The 13,204-nt window shown below is 34.0% G+C and overlaps 2 protein-coding genes across 4 annotated transcripts in view; both read left to right on the top strand.

The window, feature by feature from the left end:
• The first annotated feature begins 1,189 nt into the window (after positions 1–1,189).
• Positions 1,190–4,812, top strand: LOC123551292 (17-beta-hydroxysteroid dehydrogenase 14-like). The gene is made up of 6 exons (XM_045340162.2): positions 1,190–1,276; positions 1,441–1,532; positions 2,395–2,499; positions 2,928–2,995; positions 3,605–3,686; positions 4,485–4,812. The coding sequence occupies exons 2-6, from the start codon at positions 1,452–1,454 to the stop codon at positions 4,632–4,634; spliced, it is 486 nt and encodes a 161-aa protein (XP_045196097.2). The 5' UTR covers positions 1,190–1,276; positions 1,441–1,451; the 3' UTR covers positions 4,635–4,812.
• Positions 4,813–9,635: 4,823 nt separating this feature from the next.
• The window catches only part of LOC123549674 (dynein regulatory complex subunit 6-like), a 38,356-nt gene continuing 34,787 nt past the window's right edge, over positions 9,636–13,204 (top strand). Inside the window, exon 1 of one of the 3 annotated variants that reach the window (XM_045337962.2) lies at positions 9,636–9,768. The gene's annotated coding sequence lies outside the window, so the exon portion shown is untranslated. Of the gene's footprint in view, positions 9,991–13,204 lie in introns of all 3 variants that reach the window. The other 2 variants (XM_045337971.2, XM_045337953.2) reach the window with 2 other exon arrangements.

Here is a 13,204-nt window from a genome sequence, read left to right as displayed (position 1 = left end):
TTTTGAAAACTAAAACGAATGGAATATGATAGAGCCCAATAAGAAGTTTTGAATTACATTAGATATTTTAATTACTGAGGCAGACTCTAATAAAGTGTATGAAACACATTATTAATATTCAGCAAATGAATTAGTTTGTGTGACTTGAGTACATCTAAATCTTTGACGGATCTCTCATGAAATAGAAATTATAAACACCTGAATGTTTTACATACAGTGCAATCTCTGTTGAGCAATACCCTATGGAAAATACAAATGTTTACCATTATGTAGGGGTCGTTGTCATGGAAAGGTAAATTTGAGCTTAGGAATTTTTTTACAATGTTGTTATAGAGAGGTTTTTGCTTAAGAGACAGCCGCTCTGGAGAGATTGTACTGTATTAAGAATTCCAGCGTTTTCATGTAGGTTCTTCAATAATTACTTTTAATATATTTGTTGAGTAATACTCAGGCCGGTCAGTTTCTAGGCTTAAAAGTTTAATTATGTAACTGATACTTCCTTTGGCTACTTTTGATTTCTAAGAAGCATGATTGATATAGCAGTTAGCAACTCGTTAATATTTCCTTTTCAAGGAACTGACCAGCCCTTGGAATATGTATGTGTGTGAATGTACATGTGCAACTTTTCACTGTTTTATTATTTTTTTTATTTTTAGGAATGGAATGTGTTTTTTCGGTACTCTCCCGTGTCTGTTTTTTTTTTTTTTCTATTTTATTGGTATGAGGTTGTGTTGAAAAGCCTTTTCACATTATGAGCCTTGAAATTTGTTAACAATTATTTGCCATATGTTGTCAATACCTTGACCTGAGTGAAAAAAGATATTTGTACATGTATTTGAACTTTAATTATAATCCGTCTTTGTGTTCTTCTCAGCTGAAAAAGTACTTTGGTAAAACAACATCTCAAATTATTATCTAAGAAATACATAGAAATAAAATAAGTGACAAAATCGCAAGGATATAATTGAGGTATTTATTTGAAAACATTCTGTAAATCAAATGGTTAAATACAGCAGCTCACCTTTTACACAGTTCCGTTATTTATATTTTAAACAATCTATATATTTTTTACGTAATGAATAAGTAAACGAATGAGAACATGTATATTTCAATAAACGCTATAGATCATTCAATTTAGCATTCGTCGATGCTATTAAAAGATGAATTGATCTATCACTATTACACACTACTTCTTTGTTCTCCACACAGAAATCAATTGAAGAAACTGTGAAACGTTGCGGCAAAATAGACTGCCTTGTAAATAATGTTGGATCACGTAAGTGAATCACTTTTTCCAAACCTTTTCTTATTATATTTTATTCCAAATACTTAGTATATAGGAATGCGTTCTTGCAACATACAAACATCATATCCTGTGTTGGAATTAATAATATAACTTAATTAAATAACTTGAATTTTATGTTATTATGCTACTTGCAGATCCTGGGGCAATGACAATTGATGATATATCAGTTCAAGGTTTCCGAGATTTACTTGAAATTAATCTTGTAAGCAACTTTACTGCGAGCAAGGTAAGTACAGCTGGGGCAATGGCGGTAGATGATATATCAGTTCAAGGTTTCCGAGATTTACTTGAAATTAATCTTGTAAGCAATTTTACTGCGAGCAAGGTAAGTACAGCTGGGGCAATGGCGGTAGATGATATATCAGTTCAAGGTTTACGAGATTTACTTGAAATTAATCTTGTAAGCAACTTTACTGCGAGCAAGGTAAGTACAGCTGGGGCAATGGCGGTAGATGATATATCAGTTCAAGGTTTCCGAGATTTACTTGAAATAAATCTTGTAAGCAATTTTACTGCGAGCAAGGTAAGTACAGCTGGGGCAATGGCGGTAGATGATATATCAGTTCAAGGTTTCCGAGATTTACTTGAAATAAATCTTGTAAGCAACTTTACTGCGAGCAAGGTAAGTACAGCTGGGGCAATGGCGGTAGATGATATATCAGTTCAAGGTTTCCGAGATTTACTTGAAATAAATCTTGTAAGCAATTTTACTGCGAGCAAGGTAAGTACATTTCATCGTTTTTTCGACATAAATTTAAAATCAATGTTATATGCAATTTATTTGTGATCAAGAGAAAAATGTTTCTTAATATTAATCTTTTATCAAATTACTGTGAGAAATATAAGGATCAGAAGAACGTTTTCGACATTTACTTTAAACGAACCTGTAAGTAACTTTAACCGTAAGAGTTATTCTTTCATATCAGTTTTAACTATGCAATATCCAATAAAAAATGATAGTATTAACAGTCTGTTTCTAAAATAAAGTTTGAATAGACTGTGGTATATTCTTTCAACCAAATTCCAAAACTCTGTTCCTCTAAGAAGTCATTCATTATGGCATCATATTTAATATGCTTAAATTACAGTATGCACTTCCACACCTTAGAGAATCAAAGGGATGTATAGTGAACATCTCGAGTAATGCAGCATCAGCAGCCTTTAAAAACTCCTCAACCTACTGTGCTTGCAAGGTATGTATTAATGTTGGGAATTGATCAATACGTCTGTGTCGATTAATCAGATCGAAAATCCAGTTATTACAGAGTAAGATTTATCATTTCGCAGTCAAAAAACATGACAATATTGATTTGTGCATATTATTATGGTCATCTTACTAACCAATGCTTGTTCAGCTGACACAACTCTTTGAAATGATACCCAAAAAAAAAAACATGAGGTCACCAAGCATCGAAGTGTTGTCTATTTGTGGAGCGGATACCTTAACAGAAAATGGAGTTTCCAGAGATAAATTTTATCTTAAAACACTTTTGAAGAATTAGTAATACAATTTTGGCGGTAAAGGTTTAATGTTGGCACAGGATCAGCTAGACATAGTAGTAACTTACATGTTTGTACCTTAAATTGTTCTAAATATTTTATTTGCTGGTTTTACTTTCAGGGAGGTGTATCATCATTAACAAGAGCTTTGGCCATTGACGAAGCAAAATATGGTGTCAGAGTTAACTCGTAAGTTTGACCATGATGTTAAGGCTGTGGACCCGAAATGAAAATCGATAAATTCCGTTCGATTACGTTATCTGCGAATGCGATTTTGGTATTTTCCGGTTTGCACAGAAATCTTTGCTCGTGGGAGCTATATAATTTACGGCCGAAAAATACCGAAATAACAGACAAGAATATGAAATCGCACGGAACTTGCCGAATGTCACTACGGATCCACTACGTTAAGTAGATTTAAATCAAAAGGTATGTTATAATGCTGAAAATCATTTTCGAATAAACAATTTAGTCATGATAATAATTTTGTTAATACGGAATCAGAAACATTTAACTAACGGCATTATACAGTTGAAACTCCTTATCTCGAACTCGCGTATCACAAAATTCCAGCTATATCAAAGATATTTTCAAGTCCCGTCAGGAAAACACTTGCACGAAATATCATTTTATGTCGAATTTCGGTTATCTCGAAGTAAAATGTTCAAATCCTTGGAATTCGATATATCGAGTTTCAACGACGCTGAAAATGCCTTTCTTTAAAACCCCGTATCAGACATTTTGCATGCTATGTCTCCGTAACATTTCATCACATGAGGCTTGAACATATTTTCACAGAATTGCTCCCGGACCTGTAGATACAAGATTGGTTAGAGCACTTATGTCTGTGGAAGAGAGGGACTTGCTTGCCAAGTGTAATGTAAGTTTTCGATTACAGAAACAGAACAAATTTTTCAAAGGCTATCGAGTAGAGCAAAGTAGGATGAGTTAACCGTCCAATCGTGGTTATACCTACGAAAAGCTCTATGTATTATTCTAATAAACTAAAGTTTAATATTCAAAAGTTTAATCATTTCATCAGCAAATATTGTTGAAGGCTAAAAGGTGTGGCATATATATCATGTAATGTAATATTGCAAATCTTGTTGTCTAATTAAAAAAGCATTGACATAATTAGAAAAAAAAGGAAGGACTTCATATGTTGCAAAGTGGTGTTAATGCCATGATTGCATTTGGAATTAGAGATAGTGAGTTCATAGCCGATAGAAAAGTGGATAATAAGAAGTGTTTCATTCCAAGACATGGATAACGTGTATATACATGTACGCGAATAAATGGAAACTATATTTGTGTTCAGCTACATGTTGAGCAACAAAAAGACCAACATAAACACTGTCATTTAGCTCAGATTGTATGAAGTATTGATTACAAAACACCAAAATCAACAAACTTTCAGTGTATCCAGTAGATTCTTAATTACATCTAGATATCATTCAAGCCTTGCAAGTTAGCTTCTCTGTACATGCTTTATGCAATCAATTTAAAATGCATTTAATTAAATGCTCCTTTCCAATTATAACACTTGATATTTATGTTATTTTCAAAACCAAAAATGCTGCTGCAATTTTCCTCAGAAAAAAATATGGCATATAGAATAACATGTCCGCATTGTTTACTATTGGATGCATGGAAATTCTAATTCGTTTTGTAATTCCAGAACATGAACCGGTTTGCTCGACCTCGTGAAATCGGGTTGACATGCCTGTATCTTGCCGTGGATGCTACCTTTACGACGGGAGAAGAAATTATGTGTACTGGTGGTGCTGAAGTCGGTTACGGTGTGAAGGGCGGCGGTCTCATGGTTTGAACCAGAACAGAACAATAATATATTATGATATATGCATGCAATGATTGATTGGTGGATCAATGAGCCTTTATTAAAAGATTAAACATAAATCTGAGTTTTATGTTTTACTACTTTCTGCAATGCTACAGAGCTACTAACATCATCAGAAGGAATCTGGATCTTTATTGAGAGTTTCGCCCTTTTTTATCTTTTGTCATTCTAGTATTGTGGAGCTATTTCAGCATAATTGTAAATTAGCTACAGCTCTGGCTGTTTCCTTGGAGCTAAATCGGATGCATTCTTCTTGTTTATATTCTATTCATATAAATGTTGGTGGACTTCTGTTCTTTTGCTATGCTCGCGAATATCAGGTATTATCCAAATATCGTTCCTTTGAATCTAGGGCGAAATTACGAAAGTGCGATATTGCAATGTGAATGTTGAGCTTTCGCTTCTTGTATTCGCATAGTACTATTTCACGCGTCATGATTTCACCGCTAGATCGAGATGCGATATTGCGATAATACGATAAGAAAACGAGATAGCACGATGCAAAAAGTGTAATCGGATTGTATTATGACGTCACATCGCATCGTATCTTCGCCTCTTCGCATCTTGTTATCGCATTGTCGCCCTTACCAATCTACAGGGCTACGGGACGAAACAACGTTGACTTTTATGTTGAAGCAGTTTAAGTTTTAACACTGTTGCCAACAACCACAAGGGATGAACACTAACAAAGTTTCATACCGGTAGGGGAGTTCTGCATTGCCACTGCAATACTCGTTCATTTGTTAATAACGTGATTTAGTATCCTTGTTTGGTGTTGAAACTCAATTGCAAGTCACAGTAGGTTCTTTACGTTATTAGGTATGTGGTTATAGTCGAGTGCAATCTCTATCATCATGTGAGGAGAAATGGAGCCGTAGGTATTCGCAAGTTCCAGACAGAACACTTCCAAGTCTGTTTGCTCACTCATGCCTCTCTGGTAAGCTGGTTGATAGAAAATATATGTTCCAGACACTCTAGTTCTAGAAACTCTCTCTTTTGGGGTAAGATGTCCTCCGCTATCTGCCAAACTTTTCCGACAAACAACATGAATCAGATTCCTAAAGGCCTACCGTAGAAGTGGACAATTGTTAAACACTTTATGGTATTTCACTTGGTCCTAAAGTAGCTGCATCTTGCTTTTCGCTACAATAATTGCCCACAAGCATAGTAGAAATGGCAGTGTCATCAGTATTACTGATATTGCTGATATTTATAACGTTTTGTTGCAACAGCAGTTATATTGATGTTACTGCTGTTACTGATCTACTGCTAACTCCACGCTGGTTCTATGATCAGTTTCGTTGAGTGATGTTTGAGTATGTCCGCTGGCGAATATGATTGTATGCTCCTAACTCTTCTTGGTGACAGAAGTTTGCATGTGATGTCCAGAAGTATCCTTTCCTATTGCTAGATAATGTCACTTAATAGTTCAGAACAAATCTTGAAGAAACTGAAGATGAAAGATATCTTCTTTGGTCTCTTCTTTCGAACTACATCTGCAGAACGAAACTTGCTAGATTTTGTCCTGACTGTTGCTTTGAGATAGATTGTTCAGCCAACATTCTCCTGGTCGATCGCTTGTTTAAATTGCGTGCAAATAGTTCGGTAATCGAATCTTATTTTCCTCGCTGTTTGATCTATACGGCTGGCAAACCGTCTGTTTATCCACTCAAAATCTCTCCTTACTATCTTATCTGTTATAGTAGGCCGTGTTCTAATACTCTTGATTCCATTTTAAAATGTATGAATAACCACTGCTAATTATCTCTTAAGTAGCTACATGCTGGTCAACATAACAATGAAGAAAGCAAACAACAGCCTAGCCTTTTTTTCAGAAGCAATCTGACCAGCTGACCATAAGACATCAAGGCCCAAGGCTAGACCATATGAGAGCATGCATCATCAGCCTGGGACCCCCACACTATGTTATGTAGCCAATAACTGAAAATTGTTCCGCGTAGAGCGAATACGGGATTACTAGCAGTACCAGAGCTTAAAAACACAGCCACTGCAGGAAAGCAGACAGAATGCTAAGCTCACGCTCATGATGACTTGCAACATTCTACATATGCCAGTTGACATACGTGCTTCACCTACTTCCATCTAGTCACCACCTCTACGAGTGGTCACAATTTTTGTTACCTGGTCCCTTTTAGTAGAACGAACAGTTACCGCTTTTCCTTCTTCAAATCGGCCTCTTGTGTAAGACTGTGGAACCAGCTTCTATGATAGCTGGCCAGATCTCCAATCCTGGATGATAGCAGACCGGTAAAGTAGAACGGACACATGTACATCAAAATAAAATCGTTTTAACGATTTTATCATTACTTGTCGCGCCTCGAACATATAAATCATAAGACAATATCTCAGAGGGACCATGTACCGTGTCAGAAGAAAAATAAGATGTGCGTAATTGCTCAACATGGTAGTATTTTCCGTCTGAGATGGTGTTCTTTTTACAAAAAGTTGTTTCTTTTATAAATGTGTAATAATATCTCAATATCTATTATTCAGTTTTGGTAATAAGACATGGTTTTCATATCACTGAAATGCTCAAAAGTACTGAAAATGATGTCTCGAGATTTAAATGCTTTCATAAAACTGGAATAGCTGTCGATATATGTATTAGTTATTCCAGGTACTATGTAAGCTACTGGGGAGACGCCGACACCAGCACTGTGCAAAGTGTGTTGTAACGGGTATATATATTGATCACTAACTATACACAAAGAGACGCAATAGCTATACGTGAAAAATAACGGTATGAAAAATTCTGTGTGTAATACCAGCAAATACTTTGAACAGTATCGGTACTAAAAGTGCACTACATCATGTGTGTACATTCGCAACTTCTGTGAAATTCTATCTTTTTGTTGACTTGAAGAAATAAACCGTATCATTTTTATCGTTTTTCGTAGCTTAGAAATGCACATTTCATCGCCCTTCTCATGAACAGACTCGGTCAAATCTATTTTGCTCATATTATTTTCGGTTTAGTTGCGTTTTATGCAGGATCTTCTTATAGGTCTTATATTAAAATAAATGTATTGAAATATACAAATTTTATGTCAATAAGTTCTTCTAAAATTATCTGATCTTGGATTTTTACCATTTTTCAAGTGAAGGAAGTTATGTTATGTTACGTGTTCCATTATTATTATTATTATTATTATTATTATTATTCCAATTGCCAACGCAGCTTGCAGCTCTTCCATTTTAACTATATTGCGTGCTTAACTTCCATTTGAAAATAGTGGCTGAACTTCTGAAGTGAAGAAGCGGGCGAAGCTAGTAGTCCAGTTGTAACAGCCTTGCTATGAAACCAGGGATAGAGAGTTCGAGTTCCCGCTCCCTCAACTAAAATAATTTGGACTGCTTCACACCTGGCACGCTAAAGAACCAGAGACGATCTGGATTTGAAGCGCTTTCTCACTCTTCTGTATCTTGCACTATCTTGTCACTAAAAGTCCTAACACTGTTCTGGAGGTGCTCCAATAACGGCTATATGTGGCGACTATAAATAAGGCCATGCCAAATTCTCATCCGCTCCCATGTTGTCCAGGGGTTATTTCAATTTGAAAACTGCATATTAGATTTCAAAATAATTCACTTAGAGACTTGTAAATAAGGACACTCGATCTGATTTAATTAAACTTTTTTTCTTTTCATGAACATGTGCACATATTGTTCTGTAAAACAAGTCGTTTCATGTTATCATGATTTTACAGAAATGATCAGTATTGATAAACTTGTATAAATTGCATACAATCTGGAGAAACGACTCACTATACGGGACAATGTCAAGACTCTTTGTGACCAAGTGATATAGCTGTTGACCTTGAATCACTCTCACATTCATAGGGATCCGTCACGTGCTATAATAGAGGTGAAAATTTTTATGATAGAGGGGATTTTTTTTGTTTTAAATGTTTTTTAGATGAAATTCAAGAACTTATATGTAAAAAAATCACCCATAAAAAACATAAGTATAGCATATAAGTTATCGGATTTCATCTAAAAAAACATTTAAAACAAAAAAAAATCCCCTCCATCATAAACATTTTTCCCCTCTATCATAGCACGTGACGGATCCCAGGGCATGCTCACATTCACCTGCGCATTCGAGAAAAAAAAAACATTTTTTTCTTTTATCAGTCTGTTGATATAACTGCAATCCTGTTTAAACATTTCTTGAAAATATATCCTACAGTATTATTAAACATAAAAACTTACCGAAAATATTTATTAGGAAAGAATAAGTGCATCTGAATATTCAACCTTACTGATGCCATCGATATGAGCAGTGTTATAGGCAATGACTTTGTTCAAATGCCTCTTTCAAATTCTTAAGTTGTAATTTAATTGTAGTATATATACATTCAAAAGACATGATGTTTTATTGAAGTTTACACGACTGAAGTTGTGCACAAGCAACAGAATATCATCTATAGATCTATCTTTACTTAATTACTGTCTAACCCTTTACAGGGACGTAGACAATTTCATTGTTTTATAGTTAACATATTTCAGCAATAATTTAACGAAGATTGTACATTATACTGAAAATGCATGCAAGCCATCCTACATGATGCAATTGAGTCAGTAATATATAACATGATTTTAGCATGTCCAAAACATTGCAGAATGATACTAATTTCACTTGGGTAATGATTACATTTTACTCGGACTTTATCATAGACTCCCTGTGTAAAATCTCCAAGTTTAAACTAAAATAAAGGTATTAATTCCATATAATATTTCAATGAAACTTCAAAGTTTTGTTGTTTGTAGTATCATCTGGGACATGTGCAGTAAAAATCCTAATTAGATTTTTAAAATCGTTTGATATTTATTTCTAAAGTCACTATATGTTCATTAAAAATATACTTCGTTATACCCAAGTGGAAACTGGCAGGTACTCGAAAATGCAGCTCTCTGATTGGTCATTTAGAACCCCTAATGTACCATGATGTCATGATAAAGTTACTAAATTCATCAATTTGGCATGGCCTAAGCTTACTTCCGCACAAATTCAGTTGGTGTGAACGAATTTGTGCACGATTAAGTCATTGCTCTCCGGAAAGAAGGTAGTCCAGCAAATACGGTGCGGTCGTGTTGGTTTTTCAATTCTACCTCCTTTCTGATGCCTAACGTTCCTGTTCTCTATAAGATTCTTTAAATAAATAAAGGATAAAAAGGCAGAGGGAAAGATTCTCTTAATATTCTCTTTTGCAACTCTTGCACTATATAATTTCATATACGAAAGTCTTTTTTGAAGACGTTCATCTCCTCGTGCAAATACTCCTACCGCCTCATCTGAATACAGGTAGGACGGTAGTTTATAGTGGCTAGTGAACCGTCACCGGTGCAGCAGACCCGAGGTCTAGTGCACCGTCATTTTTGTTATATATAAAATATAGCTTTTCTTTGAATTATAATTATAACTTATTGTTGTTACGCGCATATAGCCAATCTGCGCATTTGGTAAATCGCGCAGCGCAAATAACCAATTTGTTATCTGCGCAACGATTTGTAAATCGGGCAACCTTATATATTTCTTATATGCGCAGGGTAACTGTCTTGCGCGTTTGGTAAATGAGTCTGCGCTTTGAACATATGGATGATATCTCCCGGTAAAATTGAATATCATTAGAGGGTTAGACCTGTAGGCCTACATAAAACAGTTTGATTTTAAAACTGACGGTGATCAAGCACGCGTAAATGTGTGAATTGACTGTGCTTAATTTGTAAAGAACAAGAAAAACATTTTTTTAAAGTAAATATGCGTATTTATGGGGTAATTTCAATGAGATGCTCACGTCCCTGGTAGTTTATGGACTAAAAATTTCTGTTGACGACGGTATTAAGAGTCATTTGTAATAGGTGTTAAAAAACTTTAAAACGATACAAAATATCCAAAGTATATTTAATAACACAAGTTTTTTCATTTATTTTTTTATTTATTTTTTTTAACTTTTAAACGCCGTAGCCTGTGCGGGATGTCGATCCCGCGCTAATATCAAATCCTGAAATGACACCGATATTTCAAATATATATTGATCATTTCTTACAGATCGTATTAATATTTTTTAATGTTTTGTAGTACAAAAGAGTAATTTTCGCCAGAACGTGAACGAAATTTTGTTGCTGCGCAAGATGTGTCCTGCGCTAATAGAAAATCTGGAAATTACTCTGATAATATGAATAACTGCCATAAACCATGCTAACTTTTACATTGTTTAACAATTACAGACTGATACTGCAAATCTAGGTTTTAAAAATGTGTCATAAATTTATTTCAACATCAGTAAATTCATGGGAGTCGGTCACCAGGTTTCAATATCTGCAGTATGATACAATATGCAATAAAGCTTAAACATGCGTGAAGGTGTGATTTCCTTCAGATAGCCACATCGTCCTCTCTATTCTTTTTATAACTAAAGTATTTTATTTCATTCGATCACACGCAGTCATTTTATACCGGATATAGAATATAAAGGAGACTTACATAAAAGACTGAATTGCCACACACTTACCACAATTCACCATGTCGCTTTTTTCATCATATTGAAAAAGCGCAATTCTTTTTTACCAACGTGAGCGTATCTCTTGACATGGCCAAGATTAAAAACAAAAAAACAAAAATAAGTAAAATTAAAAGACGATTCTTACAGACCTTTTATACTTATATCATTTATTAATGTTTTATAGTGAGACAGGTAGAATAACTAATAAGTTTCGACAAAATGTGAACGAAATTTTACATTTTGTAGGTGCGCAAGGTGTGTGTCCTGCGTTAATAGAACTCTGAAAATTACTCCAATAACTTGAATATCTTTTATAAACCATTTTAACTTTACTTCGTTTTTCGATTACAATCTAAAAATGTAGCTTTTGAAAATCTGAATATAATGTTTCATCCGTAGCCTGCGCGGGAAGTTGTTCCTGCGCTAATAGCAAATTATGAACTGACGCCGATATTTCAAACATATTTTAATTCTAAAAGATACTATTTATGTAACTTCATAAAAATCTTTTGGGAGTAGAAAAAAATAGAAAGAAGCGTGATTTCCGTCATAACGAGAACGAAATATTACATTTGTTATCTGCACAAGATGTGTTTGCCCTGCGCTAATAAAAAATCTGGAAATAATCCTGATAACTTGGGTATCTTTCATAAACCATGCTAACTTTATCATTGTTTTGTGATTAAAGGGCTGAAATTGTAGCTTTTGCCAAATGAATATTTTGTTACATCTGTATCCTGCGCGGGATATCGGCCCTGCGCTAATAAAAAATCTGGAAATAATCCTGATAACTTGGATATCTTTCATAAACCATGCTAAATTTAATTTTGTTTTATGGTTAAAGACTAAAGTTGTAGCTTTTGCAAAGACAAATGTAATTTTAATTCTGTAACCCGCGCGGTTATGACAGAAATCACTCTTTTTCTATTCTTTTTTTTACCGTATTCATTTGAAAGTTACATAAATGGTATGTTTTATGAATGAAATATATTTGAAATACAGTGTAATTTCAAACTTGGCTATTAGCGCAGGACCGACCTCCCACGCAAGTTACAGGCGTAATATTATAGATCCATTTAGAAAAATTATAGTTTAAGTTTGTAATCGTAAATCAAAGTAAAAGTTAATATGATTTATAAAAGATATTCAAGTTATCAGAGTAATTTCCAGATTTATTATTAGCGCAGACACACATCTTGCGCAGATAAAAAATGTAATATTTCGTTCTCGTTATGACAGAAATCACTCTTTTTCTAATAATTTTTTTACAGTATTCATTTGAAAGTTACATAAATAGTATCTTTTATGAATGAAATATATTTGAAATACAGTGTAATTTCAAACTTTGCTATTAGCGCAGAACCGACCTCCCACGCGTGTTACATGTGTAACATTATAGATCCATTAAGAATTGTAAAAAAAAACTATAGTTTTAGTCTGTAATCGTAAATCAAAGTAAAAGTTAATATGATTAATAAAAGATATTCAAGTTATCAGAGTAATTTCCAGATTTATTATTAGCGCAGACACATATCTTGCGCGGATAAAAAATGTAATATCTCGTTCTCGTTATGACAGAAATCACTCTTTTTCTAATTATTCTTTTACAGTATTCATTTAAAAGTTATATAAATAGTATGTTTTATGAATGAAATATATTTGAAATACAGTGTAATTTCAAACTTAGCTATTAGCGCAGGACCGACCTCCCACGCAAGTTACAGGTGTAACATTATAGATCCATTTAGATTTGTAAAAAAACTTTAGTTTTAGTCTGTAATCGCAAATCTAAGTAAAAGTTAATATGATTTATAAAAGATATTTAAATTATCTAAGTAATTTCCAGATTTTCATTTAGCGCAGGGCACCAAACACATATCTTGTGCAGCTACAAAATGTAAAATTTCGTTTACGTTTGATGAAAATTAGGCCTACTCTTTATTCTATCGATTTTATACTATAAAATAATAATATAGATAAGATCTGTAAGAATTTTCTTTTAATTCTGTGACT

Source organism: Mercenaria mercenaria, chromosome 15, assembly GCF_021730395.1.
Source record: "Mercenaria mercenaria strain notata chromosome 15, MADL_Memer_1, whole genome shotgun sequence".
NCBI classification, from domain to species: Eukaryota; Metazoa; Mollusca; class Bivalvia; order Venerida; family Veneridae; genus Mercenaria; species Mercenaria mercenaria.
Note: the sequence above shows the minus strand (reverse complement) of the source record. Positions and strands in the feature narration are given on the sequence as shown.